Here is a 15,888-nt window from a genome sequence, read left to right as displayed (position 1 = left end):
AATAGTGCCCCGTCAATGCTATCAGTGGGAAGAATAGTGCTCCATCATTGATATCACTGGGAGGAATAGTGCCTCATAATTGGTATTAGTGTGAGGGATAGTGACCCATCATTGGTGTCAGTGGGAGGAATAGTGACCCATCATTGCCGTCAGTGGGAGGAATAGTGCCCCATCAATGCTATCACTGGGAAGAATAGTGATCCATCATTGGTGTCAGTGGGAGCAATAGTGCCCTATCATTAGTGTCAGTGGGAAGAATAGTGCCCCATCAATACTATCAGTGGGAAGAATAGTGCTCCATCATTGGTGTCATTAGGAGATATAGTGTCGCATCATTGGTGTCATTAGGAGGAATAGTGCCCCATCATTGGTATCAGTGGGAGGAATAGTGCCCCATCATTGGTATCAATGGGAGGAATAGTGCCTCATCATTGGTATTAGTGGGAGGAATAGTGATCCATCATTGGTGTCAGTGGGAGGAATAGTGCTCCATCATTGGTGTCAGTGGGAGGAATAGTGCTCCATCATTGGTGTCAGTGGGAGAAATAGTGCCCCATCATTAGTGTCAGTGGGAAGAATAGTGCTCCATCATTGGTGTCATTAGGAGGAATAGTGCCCCATTATTGGTATCAGTGGGAGGAATAGTGATCCATCATTGGTGTCAGTGGGAGGAATAGTGCCCCATCATTGGTATCACTGGGAAGAATAGTGCCCCATCATTGGTATCAGTGGGAGGAATAGTGCTCTGTCATTGGTGTCATTAGGAGGAATAATGCCCCATCATTGGTATCAGTGGGAGGAATAGTTCCCCATCATTGGTGTCAGTGGGAGGAATAGTGCCCCATCATTGGTGTCAGTGGGAGGAATAGTGCCCAATTGTTTAAATCAGTGGGAGGAATAGTGCCCCATCATTGGTGTCAATGGGAGCAATAGTGCCAAATCGTTTATATCAGTGGGAGGAATAGTGCCCTATCACTTCACCATGTTTTATGTATACTGTACAGGCATTATAATACAATAGGAATTTATTCTTGTTATTTATTAGTTGTCTAGGGGGCAAAAAGTATTAATTCAGTCCTGACAATATTGGAGTATGTCTGTCTAATGTGTGTTGAAATAGCCAGCTCCATCAGAAGTCTGTGTGAGAGGGTGACAACACAGGAGCACAACTGGGAGACAGAGTCAGAGTGTTGTCATGCTATAACAGGAAGTGTCTGAGCAAGGACCTTTATGGCAGGAGCGCCAGGTATAAGTTTTGTGAAAGCTGCAGATTTAAAAATACTAAAAATTGCTAAATCAACATGTTAAAGCTATGAGATTTTAGTATACTTTAAAGGAAAGGCCCCTTGATGAGGGTTGATGCGCTATGTTTCTTTCTTGACTTTTGCGTTTCTTGTCCATTTTTAGCAATTTTAAAAAGGAAATTCTCCCCTATCTAGCTAATTTTTGATTCCCTGGTATGTAAATAAAAACAGATTCTAGTACATGGAGTCCTGCGTTGTGCTCCTTGTTCTTTGTCAAATCATGGGGGTCTTTAAAAAGCATCCACAGTGACTTCAAATAAACATTCATTATTTCATGCTATAATACACACTGAATATTTAGAATGTTTAGGATCTCATGGTTTTCCATTGTCCTCCTGTCTCAATAGGGTCCAGTATGCTCCATCCCATGTCCACCTGGATACTATGGTTCTGGCTGTGAGCATGAATGCAACTGTCATAATCTTGGCCAATGTGACCCGGAAATTGGGCAGTGCCAATGTGCTCTAGGTTACACAGGTGACCGGTAAGCTATTCCATTAAAGAGCAATGTATATTTGAAAGCCAAGACAGCTCCTATAAGTACACTAATGTGTTTTTTACAGCGGGTCCATATGTGGTGATGCATTCTAATCAGAATGCTGGGGGCAGGTCAGTGTATTGAATTGCAATTGTATTGCTCAGCTGCAGTGTAGAAAATCAAGGTCACCAGCCTTGCTATACCAACGGGCAGGGATGCCGGATCATAAGACTAGCTGAACAGAACATGTAAGTTCTGGTAGAGAAAATTATTTAACTTATATACAGTAGTATATTATAGCTGAAAATGTATCGCTTTTCCTAGTGTTCAGCTTTTTAGTTTATTTTCAGTTTCTAAAATCCCCAAGCCGTGTAGAATTGTAGGTGCCACAGTCCTCTGTATGAAATAGCAGTATCATGTTCATTAGAACCCACATGGAAGAAAAATATATTTGAAATAGATTTTAAAAATATTCTTCCCAAATATATTGACGTATATTTGAAATGCTACAATTTTGGCCATATTCAATATATTTCAAAATATATTTCAATAAATATACAAATATACTGCATGTTGAAATGTGTTTTTATGTCTTTAAAAATACAAATGTACATTTTTTGGAATGCATTTACAAATACATGTAAAAATATATGTAAAAATGACCTTTTTATATGTTAAAAACAATCAGAAGAATATATTTAAAAAATATATATATTTAAAAAATTCCAATAATGTAGATTTGTATTTTTAAAGTGCAGCGCTAACTTAAAACAATGATTACACATAAGATAGATCCCATATGAATGTGGATCGGCAAAAAAGACGGCGTCAGTTCATCAGATGTGCTAAATACGTATACAGTCTCCAACACTTGAGGAGCCAGGGATAGTAGATATCAGAAATGATAAAGAAAAGCCAAGTAATGCACTGACCAGATAGCGCATGTTAAAGCGCATGGGACATTTAAGACCTGTCCCTGGTACTCAGCCACTGTATCACTGGAGCAAGGCGGTGTCATCTACAGGGTGACCACTAGATGTCATCTGTCCGGATGGAAGCTGTGTCCAGCCACTGTGTTGATGGATCAGGTGGGTGTTGTCTATAGGGTGACCACTAGATGTCATCGGTTCCAGGAGAAGCTGTATCACGGATCCAGGGATGTCACTGCAGATGTGTTCTTGTTAGGCACAGTCCCAGGACCTACTGGATTTACAGGCTCCCCAGAAATAAAGAGCCCGTGGAAAAAGGCCTCAAATAGTGTGATAACGTTTATTTAAAAATGAACAATCAGAAAAGAACTTACTTAGCAAAGGTACAGCTGCTTATAAACGGCCAGACCGGAGGTACATGTACATAAGATAAACATAGCTTGGCACTTCCCTAACGCGTATCGTGTAAGTACACATCATCAGAGCCCCCTCTGATGATGTGTACTTACACGATACGCGTTAGGGAAGTGCCAAGCTATGTTTATCTTATGTACATGTACCTCCGGTCTGGCCGTTTATAAGCAGCTGTACCTTTGCTAAGTAAGTTCTTTTCTGATTGTTCATTTTTAAATAAACGTTATCACACTATTTGAGGCCTTTTTCCACGGGCTCTTTATTTCTGGGGAGCCTGTAAATCCAGTAGGTCCTGGGACTGTGCCTAACAAGAACACATCTGCAGTGACATCCCTGGATCCGTGATACAGCTTCTCCTGGAACCGATGACATCTAGTGGTCACCCTATAGACAACACCCACCTGATCCATCAACACAGTGGCTGGACACAGCTTCCATCCGGACAGATGACATCTAGTGGTCACCCTATAGATGACACCGCCTTGCTCCAGTGATACAGTGGCTGAGTACCAGGGACAGGTCTTAAATGTCCCATGCGCTTTAACATGCGCTATCTGGTCAGTGCATTACTTGGCTTTTCTTTATCATTTCTGATATCTACTATCCCTGGCTCCTCAAGTGTTGGAGACTGTATACGTATTTAGCACATCTGATGAACTGACGCCGTCTTTTTTGCCGATCCACATTCATATGGGATCTATCTTATGTGTAATCATTGTTTTAAGTTAGCGCTGCACTTTCATATTTTACCATTTACTCTGGAGGTTCACGAGGTGCCTTTTAGTGCCAGCAGCTACCCTATCTACATCCACATACTGCGCTCGATTTTATATATATATTTTATATATAAGTTTATTTTTGTATTTTTAAAGACATACAGTATATTTGAAATGTATTTTTTAAAATATGTTTAATATATTTTGTAATAAAAACGCATTTCAACATGCAATGTATGTGTGTATATATATATATTTTGAATATGGCCAAAATTGTAGCATTTCAAATATTTGGCAATATTTTTTATATATTTGGTAAGAATATTTTTAAAGTATATTTCAAATATATTTTTCTTTCATATGGGTAAGGGGGTAGTAGGGGAACAGAGGACTGAAGAGTTCAACTAAATCTGCAGCCACCAGCAAAAGGGACCTTTGAGTGTCAGTACTGTCCTATGTGCTGATTTGTTTTTTTAATATTTTGATTAAATTTAGGATTTAACAATTAGAACATCAACCACATGCTTTGAAAATGAACAATTTTGAATACAAATCTAGTGTAGGGTCATCTAAGGATGGATAAGCTGCAATATATTACATTTTTGGTTTTGGGTTTAGGTACTCTACGAAATGAGATGCTAATCCAAGTAGCCAATATATGTGGTGTACCCTTTTCACCCCGACATACCTTTGTAATTCATAGGTGCTCCCTGATGTTTCCATTCAGCTGGCAATGTAGCGTTGTAATTTGAATATATTGAATATGGCCAAAATTGTAGCATTTCAAATATATGTCAATATATTTGGAAAGAATATTTTTTAAATATATTTCAAATATATTTTTCTTCCATATTCTATTCTATTCCATACTATTCTAATATAACTGTTTTCATAGAACAGTGTTTTTTTAATGGACATATTCTAATACAGGATACCACCAGGTTTGTTACCAATTAAACTGTTTAAATATGATTAGATGGGGTGTAAGCTATCTTTATTTAAACCTGACAACCTGACATCTCATTTAGGTCTATGCATGGCAGTGCTTTGTGCTGCAATATAGGGCATTGCAAAGCACAGCACAAAAATGTAACATGTCCTTTTTTCAGTGAACATCAACACAGTGCTTTGGTGTGAACTAAAGAAATGGGACATAAGGCAAGCTGAGTTGTCTATATCCGTTGGGACAGCATTGGGCATCACTGCCCAGCAAAGCCCAACAGCTTAAATGAGCCCCAACTAAAGCCAGAGAGAAGATGAATAGCTAAGTGCACATATTAAATACTGGGGGTCATTCTCCCTGCAAAAAAAAGTTGTCTTTCGCTCCATCCAGTCCTATGATTTACACAGCTCTATCACACCACGCAGCCCTGTCTGGCAGGACAGGGGACCTGATTATTCTATGCAGCTGTTAAGTAACTCTTACGATGTTTGGTCTCTTCCCCTGGCTGTGATTGGACAATGACAGAGGAAGCAGTTAACTAATAAGCTCATATACCTCTCACTATGCTATTTCCTCCTAAAATTTTGCCATGGTGGTCAGTGGGATGAATGCCCCTTACATTGGTGGTCAATAGGAAGAATTCTTACATTGGTGGTCAGTGGGAAGAATGCTCCTTGCATTGGAGGTCAGTAGGAAGAATGTCCCCTTACATTGGTGGCAAATGGGAAGAATACCCCTTACATTGGTGGCTAGTGGGAACAATACCCCTTACATTGGTAGTCAGTGAGAAGAATGCGCCTATCATTTGTGGTCAGTAGGAAGACTTCTCCTTACATTGGTGGTCAGGGGGAAGAATGCTCCTTACATTGGAGATCAGTAGGAAGACTGCCCCCTTACGATGGTGGCTAGTGGGAAGAATACCCTTTACATTGGCAGTCAGTGGGAAGAATACCCCTTACATTGGTGGTCAGTGAGGATAATGCTTCTTACGTTGGTCATCAGTTAAAATAATGATCCTTACAGAGGTGGACAGTGGAAAGAATTTTGCTTACATTGTTGGTCAGTGGGAAAAATGCCCCTTACATTGGTGGTCATTGGAAAGAATGCTCCTTACATTGGAGGTAATGGGGAAGAGTGCCCCTTACATTGGTGTTTAGTGGGAAGAATGCCATCTAAATGAGTGGTCAGTGGAAGAATGATCTTTACAGTGGTGGTCAGTGGGAAAAATTCCCCTTAAATTGTTGGTCAGTGGGAAGAAATTCTCCTTACGTTGGTGGTCAGTGGGAAGAATACCCCTTACATTGGTGGTCAGTGGGAAGAATACCCCTTACATTGGTGGTCAGTGGGAAGAATACTCCTTACATTGGTGGTCAGTGGGAAGAACGGCCCTTACATTGGTGGTTGGTGAGAGGAATGCACCTTACATTGGTGGTCAGTAGGAAGAATGGCTCTTGCATTGGTAATCAATGGGAAAAATTCTGCTTACACTGGAGGTCAGTGGGAAGAATGGCCCTTACATTGGTCGTTGGTGGGAAGAATGGCCTGTGCACTTCCAATCAATGGGAATAATTCTGCTTACATTGGAAATCAGTGCGAAGAATGCTCCTTCCATTCGTGGTCATTAGAAAGTATTCCCCAGGATCACTGGGGTCAGTGGTTGCCTATCTAAGAGGCAGAAATTTACCATTGCCACATGAACCCCTAGCAACTGCTGGAGAAACTCCAGTTGAAAAAGTTTGTTATAGAAACAGCCTGAAACAGTTTTATACTTGTATGCTTCCTTAACTGGGATGATGTCAAATTCTTTGTACAATCCATTTGCAAGTCAAATAAACATAATTTAGTGAAAATATCTATGATATCCCAACTACAATGTGAGAATTAGTATCACTTTTTGTGCCAAAATCTTACTCGGAAAAAATGACAAGCATAGAGGTTAGAGGCCAACAGCTGCACTGCATCCTGCTGGATTGTACATTGTACAGCATGAAAACTGGTCACTAAGCAGCAGAAAAATTGGTTTTCACCTGGAAAGTGTGCCTTAAAATCTCATATAGCACTTGCAAGCCCAGCTATTGAATATCCAACAGACAATACCCATAGCACCTAATCAGATTCCAGCCGTCAACGAAACCAAGTTTTGCTATAGTCCAGTTTCTATTATAAATGAGGTGTGATGTATGAAAAATTACAACCGGACCGGGTGCTATGGTAGCACGTTTGTTATGCAGGACTGAAGTCTTGGGTTTAATCCCAGGTACAGAGATTATCAGTATGAAAATTGTATTTTAACCTATTTTTTTTCCAGCACCTTTCCACAATCCATAATAGTAATTTTATTAAGACGTAGTCATTTTATTTGCTGTCTGGAGAGTGTAATATGTGGTTGAAAGTAAAATTCATCTAAATACATTCCAGATGCATCAAAACAAAAGGTGTGCAAAGCCTTACAGTTCTTTTCTTTAGAAAGCAGCCACAGCCTGAGTATAAAAGCCTTTCTCCGGTCAGCGTGTAGGAACGGATTAGTTTTGGGCTCCTCCTTGATGGAAGAGATCTGTTAATCCTGCTCTTCAGGCAGATCCCTTAAAGAATAGATAGGATTTAGTACAGAGAGAGAGTGAAGATGTAGAGGTTAACTAGTGGAACTGTGTTTGGTTCCCCTATGTGGGCTCCTGAGCCTTAAGTCGCTGAACATTCTTCACTGGCCAGAAGAGGATAAAGACTTAAACTTATGCCAGAAGATGTAGGTTCCTTAGGGTTAGGGAAGTAAATGAGCAATTAGTTGGCTTCCTGCTTGAGGTGTGTTACTCAAAGAGAATGCCTGAATACCTGAGTGGAGGCATCTAAAGTGGGCCTGTTCAAAGTTAGGCCGCGGGCACTGGGATGGGTCCTGACTCTTAATATGCCACAGTGGTGCGTGTTTGAAAAAACAAGTACATGGTGTAAACCTGTTTGGGTCAGAAGCTGGAGGTGGTTAATGGGAAGAGGTCGACCCCCTAGCTGGTGGGTAGAGGATTCAGGTGACCTGGGCTCCTGTGTCGCATTGGGCCCCAGGGCATGGTGAAATTGTCCTAGCCTATAACCAGAGAAAAAGCAAGACCTTGCAAGTGAGTATTTCCTAGCCTAACTGAAAGGTCAGTGTGTGATGGACCAAGAGGATGATGAAGTGGGGTTTCTAACCCACCATTCGCATACAAGAAGGCAGGTAGTACTGGTTTGCGTTGGGTTTTGGGATGAGAACGAGCATGTGGTCAGGTCCCTCAGTAACCCTGCTAACAAGAATGCTGAAGAAAAGGGCAAACCTCTCCTCTGTGTGTCATAGCAGAGATCCAACATGCCCACTGTTCGGTCAAAGCTTCAAGTCTCCAATCGCCAAAACACATGCTACCTGCTTATTGAAGACCTTTAGCTCTAACCTGGCAAGGGGCATGTCTGACCACTGCAGAGAGACCACTTCTTTCACACAGAGAACAAGCGTCCTTCTCTGCAGCATGCTGGCAGGGGACCTGCTTTTCTACTCACTATATAAGATGATGCACCTGAATTGTATTTAACAGGTTTAAACTGAATGTTAAGTTGGGCTCCAGCCTCCTTTCGGAATGAGTACCTAAAATAAATCTCTTCATTGCATCAATAAACATTTATTTGTATTTTGTTATTGGACTACAGCTGTCGGGAAGAGTGTCCTATAGGAAAGTACGGTCAGGACTGTGAACAAACCTGCAACTGTGTGAACGGGGTGCGTTGCTTTCATATCAACGGAGCATGCCTGTGTGAAGCTGGCTTCTTTGGGGAAAACTGTGAAGAGCGAATGTGTGTAGATGGCATGTACGGCATACACTGCAACATGCCCTGCCTGTGTGACCCTCAGCACACTAAGAGGTAACTACATCTAAAAGCTTACCTACTAAACAGTGCGAAAAGCATTCTGATGTACAGAATGCAGCAACCAACAAGATAATGGTTTATTGAAATGATGTTTATGTAAGACCGTTTGTTATTGGTTGCAGTAAGTTAGACTACATACTGTATTTCAATGAATATGCCTGTTATATTAAAGAAACAAGTTAAAGTCAAGAAAATGACTTTAGGTGCCTCTAGGAACTTGCACTTTAAGAAAATGTTGTGTCTGTCCTTTTAACTGACACCCCACAAAAGCCTTATAAAAAAAACATCATAGGAAAAAGTATCAATAATTATACAGGCATTCAATTGCTCTAACTCCATACCTACATCCCTAAAATATAATATATATCGAGAGAATGATAATATATATATATATATATTACAAAAGACTAAAATCATGGCATCCATTACATATAGAAATAATTCAGAGGTGTATTATCTGTGTACTAGATGATTTTAAACTTTTGTATTCAAATTGGTGACATTATATAACAAAATTAATTTCTGTATATTGATATATAAATGTACGTATATGGTATAGTACAATAAAAGTCCAAAGTTTGCACTCACTATGTAAAAAAAACAATATTCTTTAATTAGGTTTAGGGTAATATTTATTTTTATAATACCTATAACGCTGCCACCTCCCCCTCACTCCCCCTCTCTGTTGGGGTCCCTCAAGGTTATGTCTTCGGGCCCCTTCTCTTCTCCATCTACACCTCCTCCCTTGGCCAACTGATACACTCTCACGGCTTCAACTACCATCTCTATGCCGATGACACGCAAATTTATCTCTCTACCCCTCGCCTCACCCCTTCAGTCTCCGCCCGAATCACTAGCCTACTGAACGACATATCGGATTGGATGTCACTCCACTTCCTCAAATTAAACCTTTCCAAAACCGAGCTTCTAGTTTTCCCCCCAGCCTGTGCCCCCCCCCCTGACTTCTCCATCACGACCAACAATGCCACCATCAGTCCCACCCCGCAAGCCAGAGTACTAGGTGTCATCCTAGACTCCAATATGTCTTTCCAGTCCCAGGTCCAATTTCTGGCAAACTCATGTAGACTCCACCTCCACAACATCTCCAAAATACATCCATTCCTAACCCCGGAAACTACAAAGCAACTCATTCACTCCCTTATTATATCACGACTTGACTACTGTAAATCCCTCCTCACTGCCTACCTCACCACAGGCTATCCCCGCTCCAGTCTATCCTAAATACTGCGGCCAGACTCATCCACCTTACTAACCGCTCCGTATCCGCCACCCCCCTCTGCTAATCCCTCCACTGGCTTCCCATTGCCCAACGGATAAAATTCAAAATACTAACATTGACGTACAAAGCTGTTCATAACACTGCCCCAAACTAAATCACCGACCTGATATCCAAATACCACACAAAACATACTCTCCGCTTCTCACAAGACCTCCTACTCTCTAATTCCCTGGTCTCCTCCTCCCATGCCTGTCTCCAGGACTTCTCCAGGGCTTCCCCCATCCTCTGGAACTCCCTACCCCAATCCATCAGACTATCACCTACTCTCCTCTCCTTTAGGCGCACCCTGAAAACCCATCTCTTCAGGGAAGCCTACCCCGCCCTCAGCTAATTGCCGATATCCTCCACTCTTCCTACCACTCCATCCCCCACAGCTATTTCCTCCTGCTTGAAAAAGGAGTGCACTTTCGCCTTCCACGGCCAGTGCATGCTCCGAAACGCATCGCAGTGCACCCTGGGATCTGACGTCATCACGGCCACGCCGCCGCTACGTTCCAGCGTGCGTTCCATCCGGCTCTGAGGGAGGACGTGCATGAAGGCTGGCCTCACCGCTGTTCCCCCTCCAGCCACCACGCTGTTCCAGCCGAGAGCTGACCTCCCCACATCGCAGAGAGATGACGGCTCTTCACCCGGGTTACCACCCCACCGTTAACTATTGTTAACCACGGTTTTTATGCTTATGATTACTTCACACATGTGAGTGTTTCTACATTTAGACTTGAATTAAAAGACTTATTGCACTTAGAGGTGCTTCTCTCCTTTTTCTCATCTACAGAAGTTGCTACAGCTTATTTGGAAGCCTTGCCCTCAGTGCCACACGGAATCCTACGCTCTTCATACAGTAGCCACTAATACCACCATCACCCATACTACCATTTCCCAGGACTTTGCAGTGTTTGCGCTGTTACAACCCTTCCTCATTTTTTCTATTTCCTCCTGTACTATCCCCACTCTCCTAGATTGTAAGCTCCAAGGAGCAGGGCCCTTGAACCCCTCATGTATTGAATTGTATTGTTACTGTACTGTCTCCCATTGTAATGTACAGCACTGAGCAAACTGTTGGCACTATATAAATCCTGTATAATAATAATAATTTTTACAATGATGACAGTCTTTTTCTAACAGTTTTTAGTTTACATGTGTATTATTGCTCTTTTTATTTAGTATAGAATGGTTCTATAACAGTACATTTAAAATATAATAAATTACCTGTTAATGTACTATGCTAAAGATAGCATCACTACCAACTGTCTACAATCCTGCATTTATAGAAATAAAAATATCCAAGCCACATTTGCCAACCAATCATTATAAAACAATCAAAACACATCTTGTTACATCTAGAGATTTGTACTTTTATTCCAATTCTACATTTTTCTACTCTTTTTGATGTTACCATAACACAAGGGTTTAGGTTTACAATACAAATACCAACATTCATACAAATCTCATTGAAATGGTTCATGGGTCATTCTTGAGCCAGTCAACATGCCACAGTGAAACTGATGGCCACATAGTGGTGAGAGGGCATCTACATACTGTCATGGTACGGTGCAAACTGATGTCATACAACTTGTTGGGGACCAGCTTGCATACTGAATGCAGCCAAGACAACCAATTAGAAACCTGTAATATAATAATAATAATAATAATAATATTACTATAAGGAAAAATGTTCACCCCACATCTCCTTGTGTTCCCAGTTGCCACCCCATGTCTGGAGAATGTACCTGTAAGACAGGCTGGGCCGGCTTGTTCTGCAATGAGACCTGTCCTCATGGTTACTATGGAACCAACTGCCAGGAACCGTGTTTGTGCCTCAATGGAGGATCCTGTGATAGTGAAACTGGCTCATGTCAATGTGCACCTGGATTTTCCGTAAGTAAAACAGAAAAGTCTTTAATTTCTGTGAGACTTGCTTGTATTCAGTTCCCAGGAACCATTGCCTGATATCAACCTCTGTGTAGATAACATTAAACTACAAAGTGATAAACAATTCTGTGGCATTGTCATTACAGGGAAGTCATTGTTCCGTATTCTGTCCTGAAGACACCTATGGAGATAAATGTTCCCAGAAATGCAGCTGCAAAAATTACTTGGCCTGTTCCCCCATTGATGGCACCTGTGTGTGTAAGGAAGGTAAGGCACTGAATGACAGCTATGGTGACCTTTTAACCAACTTAAAAAACTGCAAGTGAAAGTTCAGAAAAATTATAGTCTTTTGATCAGTGATTTTACTTTTTCCTAATTTTTTATTTAAAGCAGAAATCTGGGCAAAATATTTTTTGAAGCAAGCAGTGGGGCTGTCCCTGCACTGCATGGGGTAACTGCTCATTTTTGTCTAGGGGTGATAACAGTGAAGATATACTTACCGAATCCACCGATCCTTGAAGTGCAAGAATGGTCCCTATTGCTTCTGCCCCCCTGCATGCTAGCTGTCTTGGGAATGGACTGTTCTTGGCGTCATCATTCCCATAGACCAGCTGCGGGCAAGAGGACAGCAGGAATAGTCCACTGCTGGACGTGGGGAAGTGCAGTTTTCTAGAAGATCGGAGGATAGGGTAAGTATAACTCTTCCCTAAACCACTGGACAAAACTAGCAGTTTTCCCATGCATTGGGGCTGTACATGGAGTTCTCCTTAGAATGTGTCCTTTTACTTGCTAGAAAACATGACTACTCCAGAAAGTGGCAGTTCCCTAGAACAGCCCCCTCCCTCCTTTGTACATCGTAGGCCTCTACTTTTCTGGGAATTTCTGATTACACTGTGTGCTGGCCCAGCTCCTCCACCACTCACGTTCCTACATAACCTTTTATGTAGCTGCCAGGGGAGGAGCAAAGAATACTATAGAGTGTCACTTGGGTGACAACTCTGAGACTGCTGGAGTTGCTGGCATCACAACCAAGATGATGGTGCTAAGCAGTCTCAGGGCTTTGGATGTCTACACAAGAGAGGTTTTTATATTTATTTATTTCAGGTACTTATATAGTGCCATCAATTTACACAGCGCTTTACATATATATTGTACATTCATATCAGTCCCTAATACTCAAGGGGTGTACAATCTAAGGTCCCTAACTCACATACTTACACATACCAGGGCCAATTTAGACAGGAGCCAATTAACCTACCAGCATGTCTTTGGAGTGTGGGAGGAAACCAGAGTACCCGGAGGAAATCCACTCAGTCTCAGGGAGAACATGCAAACTCCAGGCAGGTGGTGCTGTGGTTGGGATTCAAACCAGCAACCCTACTACTGCCAGGCGGCAGTGCTAACCATTTAGCCACTGTGCTGTACACTCTACAGTATCTGTGAAAAGGATCTGGTTTAAGCACTGCTACCACCCATGCCTGAAGTAACAGAGTTTAGGCCTAGTCAACCCTAAGTGGCTATGTAAATTCCAATAGATTCTAAGGCAACATCATAATATATTACTGCACGATATGATATTTCAGTCTGGTAACAACTGAGGATGCAATGTCCTGTATTATATAGGTAAATGACTCATCTAGCGTACATTAAATAATCGTATGGGAAGATTTTTGTTGAAATGAATGGTCTGGAGACAGGATCTCTTTAAGGAGTGATATACTGCAAGACATGTAAAAAAGATGTGGAGAAGATAGTGTGTGCCAGAGAAAAGCAATTTTGATATAGACTATCATACATTGGTGACCTGGAGCTCATATGGTGCCTAGGCATGTTTCAGTTTCACTCTTTTGATATTCCCATAATATCTATGAATATAGAAAGGTAACATTATGTCTGTCTGTGAAAGTTCTCATTTATCCAGGTCATGGTATATTGAGCAGTGGTTCATCACATTCAACTGGACATGTTCTGTAATGCTGAAGCGGTATTGTAGCTTCTCCAAACCACTTCTGAATTTCAGAACTGAAAAAGTGGTTGGATAAGCTTCAAAGGGTCTTCAACATTACAGAGCAAGCAGCTTCAGTTGAGTGTAACTAATTACTTGTAGATATCCTAAAAACAGTCATAATTTTGAAGATAGTTTGGACTAAACCACAATAAAACACAAACTCATGTGTGAAAAAAACTGAAAGGGAAATGCCCATTGCCATTGTCAATAAAAAGCTGCATTTATCCACAGGTTGTAGTAAGAGATCCATTATAATATTCTCCCTAATGCAGGCTGGCAGAAAGGTGACTGCTCGGTACCTTGCCCAAAAGGAATGTGGGGTTTCAACTGCAACAGGACGTGTGAGTGTGTCAATGGGGCCTCCTGCAGTCCAATTACGGGGCAATGCTTCTGCACCTCTGGATGGTTTGGGAAGAAATGTGAACTACCATGCAAGGTATGGAACAGACTGCACATCTGGGTGTGATTGGGTATTTATTTACCTCACCTAATCTTGACAGTGCAGTTAAAAGGAACAATGTGTAAAATCTAAAGCTGGGTATACATGTACCGAAACTGAACCGGCCAAATTTCGGTGCACCCTGTCTAACAGAAGCTGGTTGTTACTTCAGCTTCTGTCGAATGGTCCTGCTGGGAAATCAGCATTCGATCAGAGCATACAGTCAATGGCTGATCTGTGTATTCTAAGGAAGGGGGAGCCCCCTGCTGTTACAATACAATAGCGCGGTGGGGGAGATTCTTGGGTCCACACTTTTTTTGTTGTGGGTGTGCTTGTGTGTGCGTGTACGTGTGTGGTGTGTGCGTATACCCTACTTAACAATGAACTTCACTTATCTGGTCTGTTAAATATATCATTGAAGGTGTTGTATCATTTTGAAAACAGAACAGAAATATGTAGCCAGTGAGGGATAAATTCTACCAGCCTTCACCAATAACAGAAATGTAACTTTTTGGGTGGACTGACCCTTTAAATAGTAACTTCAGTCAAGGAAGTTAGGTAATCATGTTGAGTTATTGAATTGTTGTGTGATGCAAATTATATTTGCCTCTGTTTTCATTGTCTGAATAGGTGTATGAATTTTGGGTGCCAGCAGTTCATACTTTACTTTGGGTGGTGTCTGTTTCCCTAGACCTAAAGCATTGACACCTATAGCAATGATGCCCAACCTGTGGCCCTTCTGTACTTGAGAAGCCCTTCGACCCCAGCAGTTGGGAGCAGCAGCAGTGATCTCTAGCCTCATCTGACGTATCCCCTGTCTTTGACTATTGTCTCCAACCACATCTGTAGCATGTCAATTGTAGTATGGTAGGATTACCATGGTCCCTGGCTGTCTTGTGTAGCATTTTATATACTGAATAATATGTGTGCCCCCCTTGATAATATCAAGGGCCACAGCTGAGGTTCCCTATACCTCCTAAGTTGATTGCCACTGACCAAGAGGATCAAAAGCAAGATGCAGGATAGCAAGTTTTTGAACACCTAGACTAGGTCTTTAAAAGACTAGACACTATTAATTCTGGTTCCCATTAATTCATATGGCAATTAATGTGTAAAATATCTAAATTGTTGAATTAATTCATCGTTCATCTTTTAATATAATGTTGGTTGACTTGGGGGAAAAAATGGCACTTGCGGTGTATTCTTATGTAAAAGCTTTTTTATGTGCAGACAACATTGTGTTTGTGAAAGTAAACCAACTAATTTTGTCTCTAAATACAGGCGGGCAGCTTTGGACCTGGATGTAGTCAGCGGTGTGAATGTAAAAATGCAGATGGCTGTGACCCAGCGACTGGGAAATGTGGATGCCTAACAGGATGGACTGGTCAGTATATAAGTAGAATCGTTTTTGTTGTCTATATTGTCTATACATATTGTTTTTATTGTGTACAGCGACTGGATCCTTCTTTTTAATGATAGATCGTCCCTGGGACGAATAAGAGGATGTATCTGAGTGCTATGAGCTACATGTTTATGGCCCATAAAAATAAATCTAGTCACCATTTGGATGCAAATGCAACTTGTTGTAGCATTGTTG

The 15,888-nt window shown here is 41.5% G+C and overlaps 1 protein-coding gene across 2 annotated transcripts in view; it reads left to right on the top strand.

Annotated features, from left to right (window-relative positions):
- LOC149439242 (uncharacterized) overlaps positions 1–15,888 on the top strand; it is a 171,951-nt gene that overhangs the window by 108,645 nt on the left and 47,418 nt on the right. For both annotated transcript variants that reach the window (XR_016307847.1, XM_089659308.1), the window contains exons 8-13: positions 1,652–1,788; positions 8,454–8,666; positions 11,676–11,850; positions 11,991–12,111; positions 14,125–14,288; positions 15,573–15,675. Coding sequence is in view for 1 of the 2 variants with exons in the window: in XM_089659308.1 (XP_089515434.1) it covers positions 1,652–1,788; positions 8,454–8,666; positions 11,676–11,850; positions 11,991–12,111; positions 14,125–14,288; positions 15,573–15,675 (913 nt within the window). In the remaining variant the exon portion in view is untranslated. The remainder of the gene's footprint in view (positions 1–1,651; positions 1,789–8,453; positions 8,667–11,675; positions 11,851–11,990; positions 12,112–14,124; positions 14,289–15,572; positions 15,676–15,888) is intronic.

The sequence above is a fragment of the Staurois parvus genome, unplaced genomic scaffold (assembly GCF_062004578.1).
Source record: "Staurois parvus isolate SC_StPar_1 unplaced genomic scaffold, SC_StPar_1.0 ptg001146l, whole genome shotgun sequence".
Classification (NCBI taxonomy): domain Eukaryota; kingdom Metazoa; phylum Chordata; class Amphibia; order Anura; family Ranidae; genus Staurois; species Staurois parvus.
Note: the sequence above shows the minus strand (reverse complement) of the source record. Positions and strands in the feature narration are given on the sequence as shown.